Source organism: Botrytis deweyae, assembly GCF_014898535.1.
Source record: "Botrytis deweyae strain B1 chromosome Unknown BDEW_026, whole genome shotgun sequence".
Lineage (NCBI taxonomy): Eukaryota > Fungi > Ascomycota > Leotiomycetes > Helotiales > Sclerotiniaceae > Botrytis > Botrytis deweyae.
The window spans coordinates 88,525-109,835 of record NW_024066233.1 but is presented as its reverse complement, the minus strand read 5'-3'; the positions used below and the strand labels follow the sequence as shown (position 1 = coordinate 109,835).

The window sequence follows — 21,311 nt, the reverse complement described above, 5'->3', positions numbered from 1 at the left end:
TTAGCATCTATCTGAAGGTGGCTTTACAAGTGACATCAAGCAAGTAGTGACTGGCATTTATGTTCAATTGAATATTCGTCCGTTTAAGGTCTAAGTTTGACAGACAAACTACAAGTCGCGATCCTCGCATGTTTCCCACCGATTATATGGCTGGTGTTTGCAATGTTGGCGCAACGCAAAGAGTCTTTCTGTACTCATAAAATATAGGAGAGTAAGAATGAAATATTCTCTCGAATAGAAAATATACTACTAAGATTTCTCTTCTTCAACTCCCTCTTTGACCTTGAAATCTTGTTTCGCTGGTCTTTCTCCAAATATTGTACTGCCGATTCTGACTTCTCCGCTTCCTTGTCGAATCGCCTATTGGATCATTAGTTCTAATATCATACTAAAATCTCCCGAAAGGAAACAAGAAGATTAGAAGTATGAAAGAAAAAAAACGCACCTCTTCAAAATCCTCACTCATACCCATGCTCAATTCCAACCCCTCTATCCCCAACTCCTTCTCAACTCTATCTCTCTCCTCCCTCAACACTCTGAAATCCTCATTTTCCTCGCCTTCTTTCATGTGGCTTCTAGCTATCGCGCCAATAGTCATAAGTCCCACTAATTTTAAGTACGGACATTCTTCAATGACGTATTTGCATAATTCGGTAGTGTCTTTCCCAGGTGAAACACCAGATTTCGAGGATTCACCTGAAGTGTTGAGTTGAATGTGGATGTTCAAGGGGGAAGGCTTTGAGTTCGAGTCAGCGGGCATAGGAAGAAGAGAGCGTCCGAGGGATAACTGCGAGGCCTTCTTTTGGGAATCGATGGAGGAAACGAGGTGGAGGTTGAAGACTGTGGAGGCGAGAGGCTTGCATTTATCTTATAATGAAGTTAGTTGGAGGGTTTGAGAACATGTGAGACGGTGAGGACTGTGGAAGTAGTCTAGACAGGATTTTGAAGCCTACTCAGGTGTAAAAGCATCCACAATCTATCTCCCAAAACTATCATGTGACTCATTCTGACCTCAGCATCTCGCTGGTATTTTCAGACGAATACAACTTAGAGCACAGAAGTGTGTATTGAAAAATTAGACGTACTGCTCTGTAACCCTCCAATAAAATGCCACTTAATACTCCTCGGTAGGATCTCCGCCTTTTCCATCAACTCCTGTGCATAGTTCTCCCCGAAATGTTCGACATTTGCTTGCTCATGGAGAGCCAGGATATCTGTTGCTGGCTTGAGTTTAGATACGGCTACTAATCTTACCTAGCTTTTGCGTCAGTATACTTGTGGGCAGATGGTACAAAACAGATATAGATAGATGAACAGAAAGAACCGTTGGAAGGATGCGAAAGAAGGGCACGTGTAGGGATGGATGGCTTCATGCAGGTGAGGGGCAATGAACATACATTTCTGGTTCCTGCGGCGTTGGTGACACGTTCAGAGACGGATTGGAAAGCTGAAATGAGGGTTTTGGCCCGGGCTGGGTCGTATGTGAGCTTCATTCTTAGATTTGGATCTAGGTTGTGTATGTTGTTGGCTGTTGAGTATTGATTTGGTGGGTTTTTAAAGAGGGTTGTCAATTATCATCGGCTTTTTGATCAGGAGTTTATCGATAAGAATCTACCTACTAGGTAGGTAGATTGTAGATTGTAGACGGAGCGGAGTGGAATTCCTTGGCATTGCGAAAAAGAAAAAGGCATGGACCACAGTTTTCTAAGAACACGAAAGATTTTACTAGATAAAAACCATTTGAACAAATTTTTTCTATTTCGGTAAAGCATGGCATCCACGCAGCAAACAAACTTTATGCCAGGGGTTTTGCTTGTTTGGGACTTTAAGACCAGACGAGTTGTGGATTCATCGTATGTCACTGTTTATGTGTTCAATGTGGTCGAGAACGAACGCAATAGCGAGGATGAGCCTGGCGAGGGTAGGTGACTAATAAAGGTCTAGGAAAGAGGCACCGAATAGTGCTGTTGGTGATACGCACCATCCTCAACGTAATGGTTGATGAGTTGGTGGTGAGTTGAGTGGACAGCGTTGGAAGTTTGTGGTCGAAATGGTCGAGAAGGGACAATCTTTCGAAGAATCCAATGTTGAGACCGGGAGGTCGTGCAAGTGGTGGCTTGGATTCGAAGGATGATTTTCAAGATAAGGATTTATTATTGTGAAGCATCCATACCGTAGATTGATTGCATGTGGGCTTGATTTGATGAGATTAATATTATGCATACTAGGTAGATATTAAAAGTACAAAGTACATGGAGTACCTGAGATTGAAGGAGGTTAGTATATTAATGAAGTGAATTATAGGTATATGTAGGTAGCAATATACACATTAGGTAGGTACTTGTCGGCTAATCATCCCCATGGCCAACCACCTACAGTGATTAATAGCACCAACTCCGATATACAGCAACTCCAACACATTCGATTTTTTCAATAAATGATATTAATTCAACTAAACATTATATAATAATAAATTTTATATAGAATTATAGCTCTTGATTACCTCAATATAGTTACCAGATTTTCTTTCTATTATTTTGTTTCTAATTGTGAAATTTTTGAGGATTGAATATTGGGATTATATTACGATATTAGCCTCAGATTCGAAGTTTATGCGACATTGGAATGATTATGTAAGTATATATATACCTTTTCTCAACTAACAAGATTAATTGAATTATTCAAAATATCGATCTCAATAGAACAATTGAACAACAATATTGAAAATAATAGATTTTAATAGATATTAAAGAGGCAATCAAGAGCTATAATCTTATATAAAATTTATTATTATATAATGTTTAGTTGAATTGATATTAATTTTTGAAAAAATCGATCGTGTCGGAGTTGCTGTATATCAGAGTTAATGCTACCAACCACCTACGGTGGTTGGCAGAATTTTTCTAATAGCCGACAAGTACCAGGTATCTCTAAAATGATCGAAGCACAATTTGCATCTTCTTTTCTGTCTGATACATTGTACTCTGTATGTTAAGCATTTAAGAAATGTTTCCACTGATGTACATGCGGACTCCAAGATATTATTACACTTGACTCTGGGGTTGTGTTCCATCCAAGTTTCCACGATCCAACACACTGGATGGAGCATTACCTAGGTATTTCCAAAGATCACGATAATTTTGGAGCCTCTATCGTCATGCTCCCAAAGGAGTGGCTGAGATGGTCGACGGATCTACCAAACTTCCCACATTTTCCTTCCAAAAATGTAACCGATATCCCTACATCTTACACAACCCTGTATCTTGCACACTTTTATTTCTTTTCACATCAATATTCTAAATTCAATTTATAATCAACCAATCATCAAATTCTTTCAAAATTTATAAAATAAATAGAATAATATATACTCTCTACTATCAATCAATTAAAATATCAAATATATTAATATATAAATCTAAATCTTAATTTTAAAAATCATTATATAAAATTCTTTATATCGATTTATTTAATATTATAAATGAAAAAGAATATTTATTTCTTTAAAAAATGTAAATTCTAATATATTCTAATATATATAATTAAGAAAAGTAGTTTTTTTTATTAAAAATTCGAAATTATACTAATATATAATTCGAATTTTTTGAATTAATCTTTTTTATAATAAAAATCAATTATAAATCAATGATTTTATAATATTTTTAGAAGATTTTAATTATGTTTTGATATTTATATAATAACTTTAATTAAAAAGTATAAACAGTTTTTTTTATATTATAATTATATATATAATTATTTATAAGGAAAATACTAATAAATAAAATATAAGATAATATTATATTTAAATGATATTTTTAAATTTTTTATTCTTTGATATAATTTTCTAGACATATAATCATTATTTATATTAACATTCAATAAAATAACTTATAATATCAGTTTATAATCGAATTTAATATTCAAAATTATTAGAAATATTATAGAGTTTGAAGATTTTTTTTAATAATAAATTCTTTTGAAAATTGGAAAAGTATTTATTAAATTTTTTTGAAAAACTATATTAAACCATTTAATTCAAATACTTTAATGAATATATTTTATTTATATTATTTTTTCTCTTTATTAATTTTTAATCAAATTAGATATTATTTCTAATTAAAACTTTATTATTATATAATTTTATTATCATTATATTATATACTTTCTATTATATAAATATTTCAATTTATAAATAAAATTCAAATAATTATTTTCAATTATTAAATTTTATTAAAATATATAGCGATATTTTAAAACAATTTTTCAATTACTTCATCTTTTAAAAATCATATATTTTTTCAAAACTTCTATAAAACTTGAATTTCAATATTTTTTGAAATTTTAAACTTTATCTCGATAATATTAATATAAAATAATTTAATAAATTATTTCAAAATCTTATAAACAAGTTCTAATATAATCTTTTCTTGAATTATCAGTATTTAAAATTGATATTGTTTTAAATCAATCAATATTTTATTTGATATCTTAAATCTTTCAAAACTTTACTATTATATAAAAGTAATTTCAAAGTTTTCATGAAATAATTTCGAAGTAATTATAATGATATTTCGATTTATAATCCATTTTTGTTTTGATAAATAAAAGTGTGCAAGATACAGGGTTGTGCAAGATGTAGGGATATCGGTTATATCATCGGCGCGTCCAACTCGTGATTTGATCGGGAAGCGGCTTTGTACATTGGGAGATCCGCACTGTTCAGTAGTTTGTTTTTCTTAGGTTCGATTTGGGTAAAATGGAGACGGACTGTACATCGTAGAATACCGGTACGTCGTAAAGTCGTACATTGCAGAACACACCGCGGAAGTTGGACTTGACTTGGACTTGGACTCGGACTTGTTATACGTGGACAATGGAGCAAGATCATGACGAGTCACAACACCCGAGGAGGCGAGGAGGCATGATGATGAAGTACCGCATACGAAGACTTTAAGAACCCTCACACTTCTACTCTCTCAATCTTGAAGATGCACCAATTACCTACAGAGTACACATACGACACATGCAAAATTCTTCTCCTAGTTCATGGTCATCATTGCATGTCCCGTATACGAAGTGACTAATGTACAAATTACAATCTTACCAAGGAAGCCCCTTAACCCCCCCATCGTGAAACTCGTAAGGCCATTAGGAAGTTGACCCGCTTGCCTACCTGAGTAGTTCCTTACACATTCTTCGTTTTTTGTCCCAGATGTCTCTCTCTTTGCGTGGTCAATTTATTTTTCAGGAGGATGGATGAGCACGCTAGCCTTCTCGAACGACCATATTACTATGATATTACTATGATCTTAGAGGTTGAATCGTTGTACCGAGTAAGCCTTTTTTCTTGGTGTTTGGTGTTTCGTATTTCTGGATGGCCGTGGTGGCCGTGGTGGCCCGTTGGAAGTGCCTATTGGCTATCATGACCATGGATCGTGATGGATGGCTATCTGTACCTTGCATTCTCGACCATTCTTGAATCTTGACCATTCTTGACCATGCTTGACCCCCTCTTGTGGTCCTTACCCCCTTGATCATGTTCCGTGCCTTGAGACAAAATGTTGAACTTGAACCCCAGTATCAATCAAGAATATTATTAGATGGCATCTAGGTCCTAGCTATCTACCTGGGTAGGTATGGATGGTATGTAGCTAGCTACCAGGTAGGTCGAGAGAGAGAATTAAACTCAACTTATAATAACTTATCGACTCTTTTCGTCCCTTTCGACCTGTTCGACTTTGGCTCCATTTTTCTTCTGCTCAAGGGACGAGATTTACATATCTTCAGCTTTCTCCACAAGGGCTCTTTCGGTCTCCTCTCTTCTTGTCAATCTTTACCTCGTATGTCCCGTTTCTGCTCTTAGATCTCTCGTTACCTCAAGAAACGGCATAGAAGAGAAAAAAATCGATACGCACGAATCGAATTTCTATTCCGAAGAAAACTTCTTTCAATTCTTTTAATAGACTCCATTCAACCGTGATTCTTTCTTCCTTTCAACCTTTTGGGCTTTTGTTTCCTTCATTTCATTATTGAAATAGTTGGTTCCAATTCTTCCGTTGGAACTAGCAGAATACTCTCTGCCCCATTGATTATTCTTCGCATTGTTGATCAAAACCCCTCGAACACGCTCGACGCGAGTTATTATACGAAGGACGGCCATCCATTGAATCAGTTGATTTCATACATTCGTTTCGCAGACTATCAATTGATTGAGATTTGCTAAAATTCTCTCTTGAGATTCACCACTTGCACAATTTGGGCCAATTATTATTATTATTATTTCTAATTTACTTTGAAATTTGAGACGAGCAACATTCCACAAGGAATTTTATCTCCCCCGCCACTGATTCAATCTCAGATCTCCAGAAAGATCTGCGATTATATCTTGCTTTCTCCACACGAACACCCAACTTTTCGATTAAATGTCACTTCGTTCCCCTCGATCACCAACAGATTTCTCGCGGCGTGGCTTTCAGCCCATAGACGGCGGCGATATGACCGAAAACATCCCCCTCACACAAGTGAGAACTGGAGCCTCTTCCACAGGCGCACGAAAGCCTGGAGAAGGAATACTGGCAGGAAGCTCGGAAAACGATTCTGGCAAAGAAGATGAGAAGCAAGGAATGTTTAGAAGAGGAATAGCCGGCAGGAGGAAAGTCCATCCCTCGAGAAGAGGAACAAACGGAGAGGAGGTTTCTGTCAATGGCTTGGGCAGATTTTACAACACAATCATTCATTTCTCCGTGGTCACTCGCTACATGTTCTACGTTGCGCCAATTGGTATAATACTCGCAGCACCAATCGTTGTTTTCGCTGTCTTGTACCCAACGGCAACTATTGGAAAAATGAAATTATACTTGTTCTTCACTTGGATTGAGATCATCTGGCTTAGTATTTGGGTTTCGAAGCTATGCTCTAAAGCCATACCATACATCTTCATGTTTTTGTGCGGAGTTGTCAGCACTGGCGTTCGAAAGTACGCAACTATCTTGAGAGCTTTAGAAATTCCATTATCCTTGGTTGGATGGGCCATTACCAGCTTGGTCACCTTCACGGCTTTGACGACTAAAGATTTGAATAAGCTACACAAAAATGGCAAAGACTATGATGGCACCATGGATCCATGGGTCAACACGATGAAGCGTGTTCTGGTACCTACTTTGATTTCTACAATCTTACTCTTGGTAGAGAAACTCATCGTCCAATTGATCAGTGTCAATTATCACCGACGCTCTTTCGATGGACGTATCAAAGAATCAAAGCACCTTATCCACTTACTTGGTCTCCTCTACGAAGCATCCCGAACTCTGTTTCCCATGTACTGCCCCGAATTTGCAGAAGAAGACTACATCATCAGTGATAGTATCGAAGCCGTCCTTCAAAAGACGAACAGAAGACTATTGGGACATAACAGATCCGGTTCAAATACGCCAATGAAGCTTATTGGAGACATTGGCCGTTTTGGTGACAAAGTGACCTCAGTCTTTGGAAATATTGCATCTGAGATTACCGGAAAGCAAGTTTTCAACCCCAATTCTGCTCACTCTGTCGTTATTGAAGCACTTGAGAAAACCAAATCCTCCGAGGCATTGGCGAGACGTTTATGGATGTCTTTCGTTGTGGAAGGCAAGGATTCTTTATCTGCAGAAGATCTCGAAGAGGTCCTCGGCGCTGGTCGCAAGATGGAAGCTGAGGAAATTTTTGAAGCTTTGGATAATGATGGAAATGGCGATATCTCTCTTGATGAGATGATCATGAAAGTAGTGGATATTGGCCGCGACCGAAAATCAATTGCAAACAGCATGAGAGACGTTGGACAGGCCATTGGTGTTCTTGATCAGGTCTTACTCATTATCGTTCTCATTATTGTTATTTTCGCCTACAGTAAGTTTCAAGCTCAAAATTTCAACCGCAGGGTCACACTCTAATCATTTGAATAGTTGCCTTCCAAGATACTGGTTTCCTCGCCACATTGACAACTGCCGGTACAACTCTCTTGTCTCTATCTTTCGTTTTCGCTGCCACTACCCAGGAGTTCCTTGGTTCTTGTATCTTCCTTTTCGTCAAACATCCATACGATGTCGGTGATCGCGTCGATATCAGTTCCGAATACCTTGTTGTGGAACAAATCTCCTTACTTTTCACCATTTTTAAACGCATCGACAACATGAAGATGGTACAGGTACCTAACATTGTCCTCAACAACCTTTGGGTCGAGAACATCACTCGTAGCAAGGCGATGAAAGAACAACTCGACATGTTCATTTCCTTTGATACCACTCTCGAGGATATTGAACTACTACGCACAGAAATGGAAAATTTTGTTCGTCATCCAGACAATGCTCGTGACTTTCAATCCGACATTGTATTGGAGGCTGTGGGCATTGGAAACATGGATAAGCTTCAACTCAAGGTCGAAATCAGGCATAAATCTAATTGGCATAACGAAACAGTTCGCGCTGCTCGTCGCTCCAAATTCATGTGTGCTCTTGTTTTGGCCTTGCGCAAGATTCCAATCAACGCTCCTGGAGGTGGTGGAGATGCTCTCGGTGGACCTGCCAACCCCAACTACTCTGTCTCTGTAACAGATGAATGGGCCGCCGAAGCACGGGATAAATCATCAACCACCAAAGACTCAAAGCGCCTCATACCCACGAAATCTCTGAAAAATACAAATCCAGATCTTGGTCCAATAGATACTGAGGAAGAGGCCGCGGAACATTTGAATGCAAGACGACCTGGTTTAGACTTTGCACATAGTAACAGTTACAACGACAACGATGATATGTCGACCTTGGGAGAAAATAATTTCGACCACCAATATAGCAATCAAAGGACATCTCTGATGAAGAGAGCAAGCACCCGAGGTAGACGAAAGCCTGGAGAACATCTACCACCGAATGCATTCCAGTCATCTCCTGGTTTTAGCGTTACAATAGACGAGCCTTCAGGATCAGGAACTTATGGAAATTCTTTCATGAATGAAGGTGCTTCAGGTTCTACTGAGTACAATTCTTCATATGGTAGTGGAAGTGGTTATCAAAAACATGCACCATTCCCTGTAAATTTATCTGGTCAACTCGGACGTAACGCATCCGTTGCTTCGAATAGAAGCCAAATTGGACCCGATGGGGCTGGTATACCATCGTCGACATCACTATACCCATCATATTCAGTAGGACAACAATCTGCCGGTGTAGCTTCCATCTCGACTGCTAGCAACACATCACAAGCTGCTCCTGGTCGGACTTTAGTCGGTAGCGCACCAGCAAGCCGAGCGAGAAGTGGAACTACAGGTGGTAGTCGACCGAATGTCGAAGATGAAGAAGAGTAGAGGTAGAGGACGACGTAACAGAATACTGACTGGATGGGGCTAGATTTCTTTTTATTACAGGGTCGGGAGTCAAACATACTATACCCGAATATTTTTGCTTGTAATTGATGCATGGATTGGCAAAATGATAACGAATTTGTATGATATGTTTGTTAAGGAATGTGCTTGCTATATTAGCTTCCACATTTTCTTTAGATGGACAAGGTCGTGTCAGATTAGAACCATAGACTGACTGGTGAGGAGAATTTATGAATGGAATGGGCAATTCAAGCAATTCTATGCAATTATTTAAACACTTAGCCTTGAAGTCTTTGCACATTGAGACGTGACGTCCAGAATTGACAAATTGATCGTCGGAAATGCCGCCTTAAATGCTCCTAGATCTCATTCCATAATGTAGTGAAACCTTGAAAGTTGATGAGACAGTCGTACGCCATGTGTGAGTCATGTGATCTGTCATCGGGTATTTTCTAGTTCAGGCTAGCGTATCAGCTTTATCTCCGAGTTGAGCTTCATTTCCATTGTCTCAAGCCACTGGGCAGGATTAACACACCGAACATAATCGCTTTCTAAACCGAGAGGTTCTGTTCTTGCAATTTAAAGATAAATCTCGTTTCATCAATTGAAATTGCGCGGCAATCGTGCATCTACTAATTATATTCACGGATTATCTTGGCCCAAGGAATCTATTTTCCGGCACTCTGATCACGTGTGACTTTTGGACAATTGTCTCTGCGTGGAAGCACAGTTCAGGCATACTTTGTGGATTTGTAGGCCTGAAGGGTTAGTAGAGCAAGAGCTGGGACAATTGGATTGAAAGTATGGATCAGAGAGCCACGATGGCGCAAAGCAATGGCGTCGGAGAGGCGAATCTTGCGAGAGGCACACCGCCGGGTGCTTCAGGTCCATCAGGAGCCTCGAGAATGGTAGACCCTCCTGGAATACTGAGGAATGCAGAGGCAAGAATCTTGAATCCAGACATTCCGAATCACTTGCCCCATGAAAAGGTTTTCCCGATTCAAATCGGGACGGAACTTTTTCGGTTGAGTGGTGCTAGTTTGAGTTCTGATGGTATGTATTCTTCCTTCTTCGCACTTTCTTGCTGAGGATAAGATTCTGGATGGACAAGAAATTTCAGAATGAGAACACCAGCTAAGAAACCTAGAGCACCCTCATACTTTTCCCAATATTTTCAATGTCAATTGAGGTCAGCGGAAGAGAGAGGAGAAGATCCAAATACAGCTATCAGGACCCTTTATATCGATCGGGATCCCATCACGTTCAAAGATATATCACTTCATTTGCAAGGATACCATGTCGCACCAAGGGATGCGAGTCATTTTGTTAAATTATTTGCCGATGCTCAATTCTATTCATGTTTGTCTTTCCCTCCCCTTACTTGTCGATTTTAGTTAACATGAGACAGTACCAAGGTTGATTTCTCAACTCTATGAAGAAAATATCTTCATAACAGTTGGAGATCGAGAATTCCAGTTTCCTCGCGAGATATTTTCTGATCCCGGAAACAGTCCAAACTACTTCTCCCTGGGCTTCAGTTTCTTCTTCTTCAGCTCCCCTACTGAGATATTTCCTGGCCTAAGTAGAGAAGGTCTTCTTCGACCACCATCTATCCTCCCCCCATCAGTACCCAACCGCTCTTCAAAGACATTTTCCGAAATTCTTCATCTTCTCCGTGGCTACCCACTTGAAATCCGTAGTCCAGAACATCGTGCTGAACTCTTACGGGATTGTCGATATTTCCATCTTAAAGGTCTCGAACAAAAATTGATTCCTTATTCCATTTCTTATAATCTACTACGCAAAAAATCAGAAATTACAATTCGACTCGCGGATATCAGACAATCTGGCCTCTCTATCCTAACAAATATATCCCCATCTACTGCTCCCTCTACTGAACCTCTCACCTCTTCAAACCCATCCCCAACATCATCTGTAGGATACGTAAACTATCAACGCCCCTTTGCCGATTCATCGCCCTCCGAGCTTGTTCTCGAAATAGGTGATTCGGCTACATTGCTTCACTGGGATACTATGCGCTTGGAATTTTTCGGAGAAACGAAAATACGGATGGGTAGATTGTTGGAGGTTGTTGCTACGAAACTCAATTTGCCAGTTAAGCAGCCCTTGGGATTATTGATGAAAAATGGTGGCGCGAGCAGCGAGCCAGCTAGTCCGGGCAAGAGTGGGCTGAGTGAGGAGATGGTAAAAGTGGTTGTTGGAGAAGACTGTGGGGTGGTGTGTGATGGGAAGGTGGTTGATTTGAATGGGGCTACAGATGAGAATTCTAGTGTGGGTGGTCAAGGAAATAGCAAGAAGAGGAGAATAGGAGATGGGATTGCGCTTCCGGTAAATATGGATGTAAGTTCAGGAGCAATGAAAGATGAAAGCTGGATTGTGAAATCGGGACAGTGGAGGCTGAGGGTTCAAAATCATGGGGGTGCTGTGCAAGGAGCGAGGATGGGAGTGGGAGTGGGAGGACAGGCTTTGGTCAGTGGGAAGGCGGAGTGGGAATGTGTGTTGGTGGCTGTGAGATTGGATGCTGTTAGTGGGGAAAGGGGGAGAAATCTGAGTAGAGGGTTTCTGGGTGAGTAAAGTGTGTGGTGGGGTGTGATTCAGAGAGTGGAGGGAATAGGAAGAATATGGAGAGAAGAGATTCTCGAAATTTAGGGTTGATAATTCCGGGTTCGGGGTTGGTGTATAGAACAAAGGCAAAATTAAGATGGCTGCCGGATTCTTTTGTACAATGCTGTGAGAGTAAACCCGGTATAGTTGTGGTGTTGCATTCGTTTTGTTTACCGTCCTCAAGGATAAATAAATGGATGCTTGATCTGACTTTACGCAATTCATCGCGAGATATGAGGATAGGAGTATGGTGTGATACCAGTCTTAGAGAAGTGATGTGAATGTTTGGATTGGATCTCACTCGCGACAGAGGAGACCTGGTGTTTAGATTGGAATTCTGGTGTTTGAAATTTGTATCTATATGAGTTGGTTGGCTTGGTTGTGTGTTGGTGATTTGAGGGTTGGTGTTGGTATTGGGGTTGTGGTGATGGGAGAGGGATATGAATGGGATGGACATGTATGGGGGAATACAAGCTGAGAGCTGGGAATCTAGGAGTCAGTCAAATAAGTCAACAAGGATGGTGATCAGTCTAGGGGGAGTATTGAAGTTTAACAGTATGTACGAGGGTGATGAAATGCATGGATTTCCAATGTTTGAGATATCAGCTGGGTATTGTGGTGGATTCTGTAGGATGCTACTACATGTCAAATATACGGCACAGGTACGGGTGAAGGAGAATTGAGCTCTTGGGTGAACATTGCAATCAGCTGAAGAATAGAATGACTAGGTTTGTGAATCTACAAGATGACTCTCCTGTGGATAATTTGATCACGAATGGAAGTGAATGCGTGAATCCCGATTCTTTGATGATGGCTATTGGGGCTGTGACTTGCGGTGTGAGAAGAGTCCATAGTAATGCTCAAAACGAGCATCCGATTTGAAGTTGTCGGCGAAGAAAAATCTCGGATAAAGTTGCTTCGCGGATCTTGTGTTACGGGAGGTTGGATCTTCACTTGTTGCCGAAATGATGCATTATATATTGATCAAGGAAACCCCGGGATGATGAACTCTTTTTTCTTTTCATTTTCTCTTTCTTTTGCGACCGGAATTCATCGAAGCGTTCTGTTGTGTATCATGTGATAAGGAGTAAAGAAAAATCAGTCTGTTGCAATATAGAAGTTCTTCTTTATATCATTCCCGTGTCTCTGGACAATTAAGCACTTACTTTGCGAGATGACATGTAGGATCCTAATCAACATCAATAACCAACCTACCGGTACGGAGCGCCAGTTGACTATTGCTTGGTACATTGTTATCTTAGAACAATTAAAACTTATAGATGTCAATTAACGATCATTGAAACTTTGAAAGGAGAGCTACCCCCGCAATCGAGGATGAATTTAACATCTCGTTAGCGGAGGCTGGCTCCTTCCTTCCGTGTGCTAGTAGATGATGGGGTTTAGTGTCAACCCACGAATAGCTCGGTGCTCAGATAAAGCTCGTATATAAGAGGGATAAAAGCGAGCGACGAGAACAAACGAGAGAACAACTTGAAGGCGCGTTCGCTCGAGCGCTGGAAAATGGATTATAGTTGTCGTTAGACTGGGACGGACTTGATTTTCTTGGCGCACGGGTGATGGGTAAAACACGAGACCGCATTTATCATCTACTCGTGCAAAGTAAAATCGACATAAACTCAATAAATAAGTATTTTTAACAATCATGACGGCATGCTTCGATATCAATGGGCGGGTAACACAAAGATTGGCAGCAAACTTAGTACAAAAGACATCGAGAAGCAATCAAGGTTTCTGACACGCCCGCACGCACTTTAAAACATATAAAAAAGTAAGGTCAACCAAGGTGTCTGATGTGCAAGCGTGACACGTGACTAGCGTTGGAGCACTTCATCCAATGCCATCCAATCACATACGATACCATCCATTTGATCCATCTGACAAAGAACGATCATTTTACTTAGACCCGTCATGCAGATAAGACTACTGCACGCCCAGCCACTATGATAGATGGTCTCGGCAAGAGCACTCATGGGAACTTGGAAGCCGCAACACGAAGTATACGATGTATACGATGTACCATACTACCGCCATTACTCGTAGATGCTGAACATGACGGCTCCTTTGCCTAGGTTTGAGTAGCCTCTAACTTCTCTCCAAAAGGTAGACAGTAGTCGAATTCTAAATGCAGGTGAACATCATCCTGACTGTCGTAAGCATTTTCTTATAAGATGGCCTTTCCTTTTCCTGACTTGTGATCCGTCTATTGTTCTCTCCTCTCACCCTCTCCGTTTGTATCACCATCTCTCACTCTTTCCTTGTTTCCTTCTTTATTTCAATATGAAGCTTTCAATATTGTCGATCTCTGCCATTGCAGTATCTGCAAATGCCTCCGCTCTTTTGGAGAGCCGTCAATCGAATTGGACCGTCGGACAAACTGTTCAGACAAGCAGTGGACCAGTCAATGGACATCCTAGTCTAAATAACTCGCAAGTTTCCGAGTACCTAGGTATTCCGTTCGCCAAACCACCTGTTGGGGACTTGAGATTTGCTGCGCCAGTTGCGTACAATGGTACTACGACTATCAATGGTACCAACTTTGTAAGTAAAAACTCCCTAGAGGCATTGGACAGTTGCTAATACAACGATAGGGCTATACATGTCCCGCCCAAACTACCACTTATAATGCTACCGTCGTCGCGCAGTCACATGTTACTTCAACAGGGTTGGGAATACTGAACCTACTTGGAGACTTGACCTCACAAAGCGAGGATTGCTTGACCTTAAACGTGTGGACGAAACCACAAAGTGGTGATTCGAAGAAGGCCGTATTAATGTGGATTTACGGAGGAGCGTTCAGTGGTGGAGCTTCCGCCACCCCAGCATACAATGGACAATACATTGTGGAACAAGAGGATGTAATTGTGGTAACCTTCAAGTAAAGTCTCAAGCTTCTCAGACTCTTGAATTATGCTGATTGAAAACTAGTTACCGACTGAACATTTTTGGATTTTCGGGTAGCCCCGACAGTCCTGCTAATGTGGGACTCCTAGATCAAAGGCTGGCCGTTGAGTGGGTTCGTGATAATATTGAGAATTTCGGTGGTGATGCATCCCGGATCACTCTGTTTGGACAAAGTGCTGGTTCAGCATCGGTCGATCTCTACAACTATGCTTGGGTGCAAGACCCCATTGTTGCTGGTCTCATTCAAGAGTCTGGCACAGCACAGAGTTGGGGTCTGCCAAGCACAGCTGAGTATGTCACCACAGCCTGGTATAATGTGAGCCAAGCTTTGGGATGTGGAGGCGAATCCGCTAGTAACGTTACTAGTTGTATGCGTACCAAAAGTACAACGGAAATTCTCAGCGGGATATCTGCCACCACCGATTCCCCTGGATCTCTTGGTATATTGGGAAGCTTCTTGCCCACCGTCGATGAGATTGTCGTGTTCTCCAACTACACTGAACGCTCCTTAGCCGGCAACTTCACAAGTAAGCCCCTCTTAATTGGAAGCAATGACGAGGAAGCCGTTCTATTCGTCACCGCAAATGCGCTTCAAGGAGTCAGCACTTCAGATGCAGCTGCCGAACTTATCGATTTACTCGGGTTCACTTGCCCGAGTGGTTACCGCGCAAATTACTCAACCCAAGCCAATGTTAACACATGGCGTTATCGCTACTTTGGCTCCTTTCCCAACACAATGATTGTTCCTAATGCTGGTGCATGGCATGCCGCCGAAATCCCCCTTCTTTTTGATACAAACCTTGCCAATCCTCCCGAGACAACCGAACAGATAGCAATCGGAAAATACATGCGTGGCGCATGGGCTGCGTTTGCCAAGAATCCTGAAAATGGCTTGACGAACTACGGATGGCCAAAGTATGACGCCGCAGAGGATACGCTCATCAGGTTGGCATACAATAACCAGACTGGCACAAATGCTGCAAACCCATCATTATACGATGCAAATTGTCCTACAACACCCGTTTTTAGCATGAGTATGGATAACGCAACGTCAACGTCAACTGGGACTTCGACAAGCAGTTCGAGCTTAGGCTCCGCATCCTCAACTGTAACAACTTCCGATGGAATCAGTTTGGAATCCGGGTTTGTGGGCCTGGTGTTGGCAGCGATAATAGGATCGCATTTCTTATTGTAAGTTCCGCCAAAGGCGTTCATGTTGTTATCTTCATGCTAACTCTACGTAGGAAGGAGATGAGGGCAGGTTTAATCTTTCTTTAAATCACGCTTAAATTGTATGGTAAGTGTACACATGAATTTGGGTTTCCACAGTCCATCGTGATGTAAAAGGCATTCATCACACCGCTTGACCCATCTCGCAAAACAGAAGTATACATAAGGAAAGTTAAAAGCCAGGCATAAACAAAACACGAAATCCCAATATTAATCAAGGTTCCCCCGCCCTCTTATCTTATGATCCAAATGCTGGGTAGCAGACCTGGGCCTATCTTATAGGTTGATAGGGGTTAAAAGTTGGATGGACTAAAAGATCGTGTACTACCCTTGGTGCAAGGTGCTCTGAAATTCTCGATGTCAGGTTCGACTTGAGGACGAGCTCTTTCACTGCTGTGTCTACGAGATATTTCGGATGCGCTTTGAGCACGCATGGGTTTATTGTGAGCTTCTCCACTCTTACTGCTGCGAGCTTCTCCGGACTCTCCGTGCGCGGATTTGTGAGAACTTTGACTTCCATGGAGACTGCTAGGTTGTGAATGCCGTTCTCCGGGGTACGTTGAGGGGCATTTGTCTGCGGATACGGAGGTTGGCGTTGAAGGAGGGTTGCAAGCCGGGTAGTTAGCTGGGCCGTACATAAGGCGGTTTTCTGGATCTCTGCTCGAGGCGTAGGCCGACTCGTAAGCTTGGTCAGAATCGATCTTCGATTGTTGTTCCAATATAAATGCTCCAAGTCTACCCTGTGTTCTCACCATGGTCTCATTGTTCGCCGTTATGTGTTCGCCTAGCGCTCTCTCCAATTTGTTCATGTGTAAACTCTCGTTTTGGGCAATATTATAAATTCGAACCTCATCGCAGTATTGAACCTCATCGCAGTATTCGCTGTCAAATCTCGATCCGGCTTGTCTGATTACTTCCATTGCTTCCTCTCTTCCCCGTGGCGTTTTGTTCTCTTCCCCTACCATTATCCAGTGTCGACGCAGCATAGCCGTGATGTAAAATTTGCGCGGATAACCTTCGTGAAAATCTTTCTCGTACTCTTTTTTGCACGCTGGGTACCAGCCGGAGAGTACCGCCCAACTAACCTCCCCATCTTTATTCCATTCTCGCCCCTCGGAATGAAAGCTGGAACCCTTGTTGGTGTCATCTCTACTGAGCTCCGTTGGCGTCTTGTTCACATCCCTGTCTTTCGAGTGCATGCATAGGGGTAAGATGGGTAAATCTGGGTCGAAACCGTGGTTGAAGCGAGCGGTGATGATGGCTTCAGCGGGGTCTTGGAGTTTCGGGTCACGTAGGCAGTTACCCTCGAGGTGGTTGAGGTTTATGTTTATTGAGGTCTTGCTAGAGGATGTCGACATGATGAATACCGAGTTTGTACTTGTGCTTGGAAAGCTGTTGTATTGGAAAGGGTGTGAGGATATCTGTTGTTAGTTTTCTATAAATGTTGAGTGTTTGTCAAGAGGGTATGGAAGGAGGGGAAAAAAGATTACTTGGGGGAAATCAAATTGTTTTGTTCACAAAGAACTTTCAGTAAAGAGTCATTTGCTCTTTGGCGTGACGCATTTCATTAAGTCGTGTCGAATAATCCATTTGGTTTAGAAAGAATTGTCCAGTGAGGAGTCATTTGCTAACCATCGTGCATTGACTTCCTCCAGTCCTGTCATTCTATTCGTTTTGCATACTGAGGGAGTCATTGAGATTGGACTGCTCTTTGTGAGCCGGAGAGAGATGTCGTCGGCTAGCGCATCGAGTGGGTATCCCAAAAATAGGGGAGGGAGTTAGAACAAAAAGTGAGTTGGGATAAGAGGTAAACAGACTTCGGATGGCAAGTGGAAATCTTTGGGTGACGTATTCGAATGTTCAAAGTCGCATCCGCCCAAGGAAGCCACCATGTTCAAGCCAGATTGCAGAATTGGGGAGTGACGATCTAAGGGTTAGAATAGGGTTAGGAGGAGGAGCACGTGTTAAAGTGGGTAGTGATGGCTTCCTCGCGCTGAAAGGAGACTATTTTGTATAGCTCGATTCTTAGCTTCCTGTTCAAAAATTTTCATATATAAAACGATCTGTCCTTCCCACTTCTTGATTTAAGAGCATACAGTGTATTACTCCCATATCGTTGTACTTATTATAACTTTTGTAATCTATTATCTATTTGATCGACAACATCGAGGAACGCATAGCCAATTCACATATGCTTCTTCCCTTATAGATAGTCCTACCAGGAACATTATCAATTACAGGTCACTGTACCTGTCTTGTCACTGTAGCTATCTTGAAAGCTTTTTAATACACCATTGCGAAGAGACAGCTCGTCAATATCTCACAAGTTTGTAAACACGTCTCGAAACGAAGACGTTCGTTCGACGACGGATACTTGTTCTCTCAATTTACTCGACCGCCAGTTGGATAATTCTAATTTTGAGATGGAAAATTCAATAGAGAGCCAGCCGGAACTGGAGTTATCCAAGTCCTTGCGAGATACTTCATTCGATTTTGGAACGGAGCCAGAAGGAGAACCAGGATTCCATGCCAGTTCGGATCTTGGAGAAGGTGGTGGAGCGCAGGCAGGCGCCGAGGATGATTCTTTCCCGTCCTTAAATGACCTAGGAGAAAGCATTGTGAGCACAGTAGATACTCCTATCGCAAACTTTGACAATTTATTATCGCGCCGGGGAATCGTCCAACAGCCAAGACTTTTCAAACTTTCAGATGAGTTGCTGGAGTTGATTGTAGGCTTTCTTGCAGAGCCACAGCTCGGAGAGCCTCCTTCTACCGTCCAGGGCCAAATGTTGACATGGATGACCTTTGAATCGCTTGCCAAACGGGATATGGAACTTGGAGACAGCGTAAAAATGATCCAGAGTCTACGATTAGTATGCCGAAGATTTTGCAATGTCGCCTCATCCTTTCTTCTTCCTACCGTGCGTGTTGAATTGGATGCACAATCCCTTGCGCGCCTTGATATGATCTCTCGTCATCCTACTATCGGCAAAAGTGTTAGAAGAGTAACTGTCATTACTCGTTGCTTGGACCGCATGTCGATCGATAGCTTTGAGAATTTCCGTCACCATAAGTTAGGGTACTTGAATGAAACTCTAGAGACGGTGGAATTTCATCCAGTTCCGGTAGACGAGGGAGAAGAGTCCAGGATGATTGATGAGTTATATCTGCGGTGTATATATGGATCGGGCGACAGTATCACTGATAAAAGCTGGAGTCAAACCTTCTGGAGCAAAGCTTATGAGCGGTATAAATATCTCCATGCAGAACAAAAATTCCTATCAGAAGAGAATGTATTTCTGGAGGGCGTTGGCACTGCGGTCGCTCGAATGCCAAGGGCAAAAGCACTTCGCATTTGCGACAGGGGAGTTGATGGCTTTTATGACTACATCCTTTATTCAAAAATTTATTCAAGATCAAAATACCTGTTTGAATATTCTGAAAACGAGGATTTACTTATCGACGATATCATTAAATCCAAAGTTTTTGGGATTGAGGATGATGACCTTTCATACCTCCGAGCCGATACAAGCTGGAGCTCGCCATCCGCTCAGATATTTCTTAGGCTGCCAGGTGCTATCCACAAGGCTGGCAGATCTCTCGAAAACATCTGTATTGAGATAAAACGTCCCGACGATCACAGAACTTTGGCCTCATTTGAGGACTTCCAAGAACTTTCAGCTGCGACACAGCGGCTAAAACAGTTAAAATTTCATTGCATATATGACGAAGATGATGCACGTGGTAAGTGGACGCCCACGGAATCAGATGGTCTGGTTAAATATCTTTCTGCGATTGTGAACACAAATGCTCTAGAAAAGATTGACATCCATCTATCGCGCGACGCTATGGGGCTGGGAGGTTTGGAGCAGGATCCATCGGTGCGTTCTTTGGGAGCAATTCTCACCAGTCGTAAATGGCCGAATCTCAGATCAATATACTTGTCCCTTGTACCGCTTCATCTATCAGAGCTAGAAACATTCATCGACAATCTAAAGTCATCAGATGTAGAAATGAGAATACAATATATCTATCTCATAAGTGGCTCGTGGAGCGATGGACTTGAAATATTCAAAAGAAATTCGATTCAAAATTTGGTCCTGAGCGTGCCAATTTCAAGCTCGGAGCGCCGAGCATTACTTGCCAGCGGAAAGCTTGTTCGGAACTGGCAGGGGCGATATTATTGGAACTATGGACATTCGCTAGTGGAAACTAGAACAAGTGATGACTTATAAAGATGGAGCACACTCGATTCTCCTCCAAGTCTCGAACCGGTGTACTAGAGGGGAGTTTATGCTTTATCCAAGCGAGGGTTCATGGTTTACGACCTTCCATAGTTTGCGTATCACCTTGGATCTACAGCAGCAGTGGAAGCAAGTATAGAGGTTCCGATCTGATTGAAAGCCACGGTAGTAATATTATTTGTTGAGAATAAGGGGGCATTGAAGTGTATACTTTTCAAGATAGACAGGATGAGGATACCCGGAAGGTTTGAGGGTAACATGTATTAGGAGGTATGTAGATATTGGAACTTTCCATGATGTACTCGTAGGTAGGTAGTTTAATATATGTAAATTCAACACAAACATGTCCAAGTCATGAAAAGCTCCATGAGAAAGCACTACTCGGTGATATCACCATAGAAGAATGAAACTATCCACCCATCAAGTAAGAATCCATACGGTATCGCGAAGTAACACACAGTAGAAGCTCTTCTCATAAGCCACGATGGTATTCATAGACACAAAAACAAGAGCTGGCCATAACACAACACTCCGCAACTCCGATGCCCATACCAAATCACTAAAAATAGCCCTTCACTCGAAGTGGTAATCTTCAACCACACAGTTCTCGGACATCAGGAGATACTGTATGGCTTTTCCAGTGGAAGAATATACGGGCATGCCGTGCTTTCTAGAGGGACGCGAAGCAAAGGGGTTTTGTGAAGATGTCGTCTAGATCTAGGTACATAGGTACATAGGTATGTTTTGTTGATTTTGTTGATTTTGTTGATTTTGTTGACCCCCACTAGTTTTGAGCTGCGACGCGACGACCACTAAGATTCAAGCTCAGCACAGACATCTGGTGATCCATCCTATCAAGGTTCACTGACAAACTCCGGAATCTGATCGATATCGATGCTCTACAGAGAGAGCACAGCACTTAACCACCAAATATTTCATGC

The 21,311-nt window shown here is 41.7% G+C and overlaps 6 protein-coding genes across 6 annotated transcripts; 4 read left to right on the top strand and 2 right to left on the bottom strand.

Annotated features, from left to right (window-relative positions):
- Positions 1 to 249: 249 nt before the first annotated feature.
- Positions 250 to 1,493, bottom strand: EAE98_009113 (uncharacterized protein; the record flags this gene model as incomplete). Its single annotated transcript, XM_038956734.1, has 4 exons — positions 250 to 360; positions 446 to 867; positions 1,086 to 1,254; positions 1,398 to 1,493. The coding sequence occupies 4 exons, from the start codon at positions 1,491 to 1,493 to the stop codon at positions 250 to 252; spliced, it is 798 nt and encodes a 265-aa protein (XP_038806800.1).
- Positions 1,494 to 6,419: 4,926 nt separating this feature from the next.
- On the top strand, positions 6,420 to 9,331 carry EAE98_009112 (uncharacterized protein; the record flags this gene model as incomplete). Its single annotated transcript, XM_038956733.1, has 2 exons — positions 6,420 to 7,881; positions 7,938 to 9,331. 2 exons carry the CDS (start codon positions 6,420 to 6,422, stop codon positions 9,329 to 9,331), a joined length of 2,856 nt encoding a protein of 951 aa, XP_038806799.1.
- Positions 9,332 to 9,861: 530 nt separating this feature from the next.
- EAE98_009111 (uncharacterized protein) lies at positions 9,862 to 11,944 on the top strand (the record flags this gene model as incomplete). The annotated part of the gene is made up of 3 exons (XM_038956732.1): positions 9,862 to 10,402; positions 10,499 to 10,708; positions 10,758 to 11,944. The coding sequence occupies exons 1-3, from the start codon at positions 10,153 to 10,155 to the stop codon at positions 11,942 to 11,944; spliced, it is 1,647 nt and encodes a 548-aa protein (XP_038806798.1). The 5' UTR covers positions 9,862 to 10,152.
- A 2,328-nt stretch (positions 11,945 to 14,272) lies between these two features.
- On the top strand, positions 14,273 to 16,184 carry EAE98_009110 (uncharacterized protein; the record flags this gene model as incomplete). The annotated part of the gene is made up of 4 exons (XM_038956731.1): positions 14,273 to 14,533; positions 14,584 to 14,870; positions 14,921 to 16,087; positions 16,141 to 16,184. 4 exons carry the CDS (start codon positions 14,273 to 14,275, stop codon positions 16,172 to 16,174), a joined length of 1,749 nt encoding a protein of 582 aa, XP_038806797.1. The 3' UTR covers positions 16,175 to 16,184.
- A 235-nt stretch (positions 16,185 to 16,419) lies between these two features.
- On the bottom strand, positions 16,420 to 17,484 carry EAE98_009109 (uncharacterized protein; the record flags this gene model as incomplete). The annotated part of the gene is made up of 1 exon (XM_038956730.1): positions 16,420 to 17,484. One exon carries the CDS (start codon positions 17,482 to 17,484, stop codon positions 16,420 to 16,422), a length of 1,065 nt encoding a protein of 354 aa, XP_038806796.1.
- Positions 17,485 to 18,549: 1,065 nt separating this feature from the next.
- On the top strand, positions 18,550 to 20,361 carry EAE98_009108 (uncharacterized protein; the record flags this gene model as incomplete). The annotated part of the gene is made up of 1 exon (XM_038956729.1): positions 18,550 to 20,361. One exon carries the CDS (start codon positions 18,550 to 18,552, stop codon positions 20,359 to 20,361), a length of 1,812 nt encoding a protein of 603 aa, XP_038806795.1.
- Positions 20,362 to 21,311: the final 950 nt, after the last annotated feature.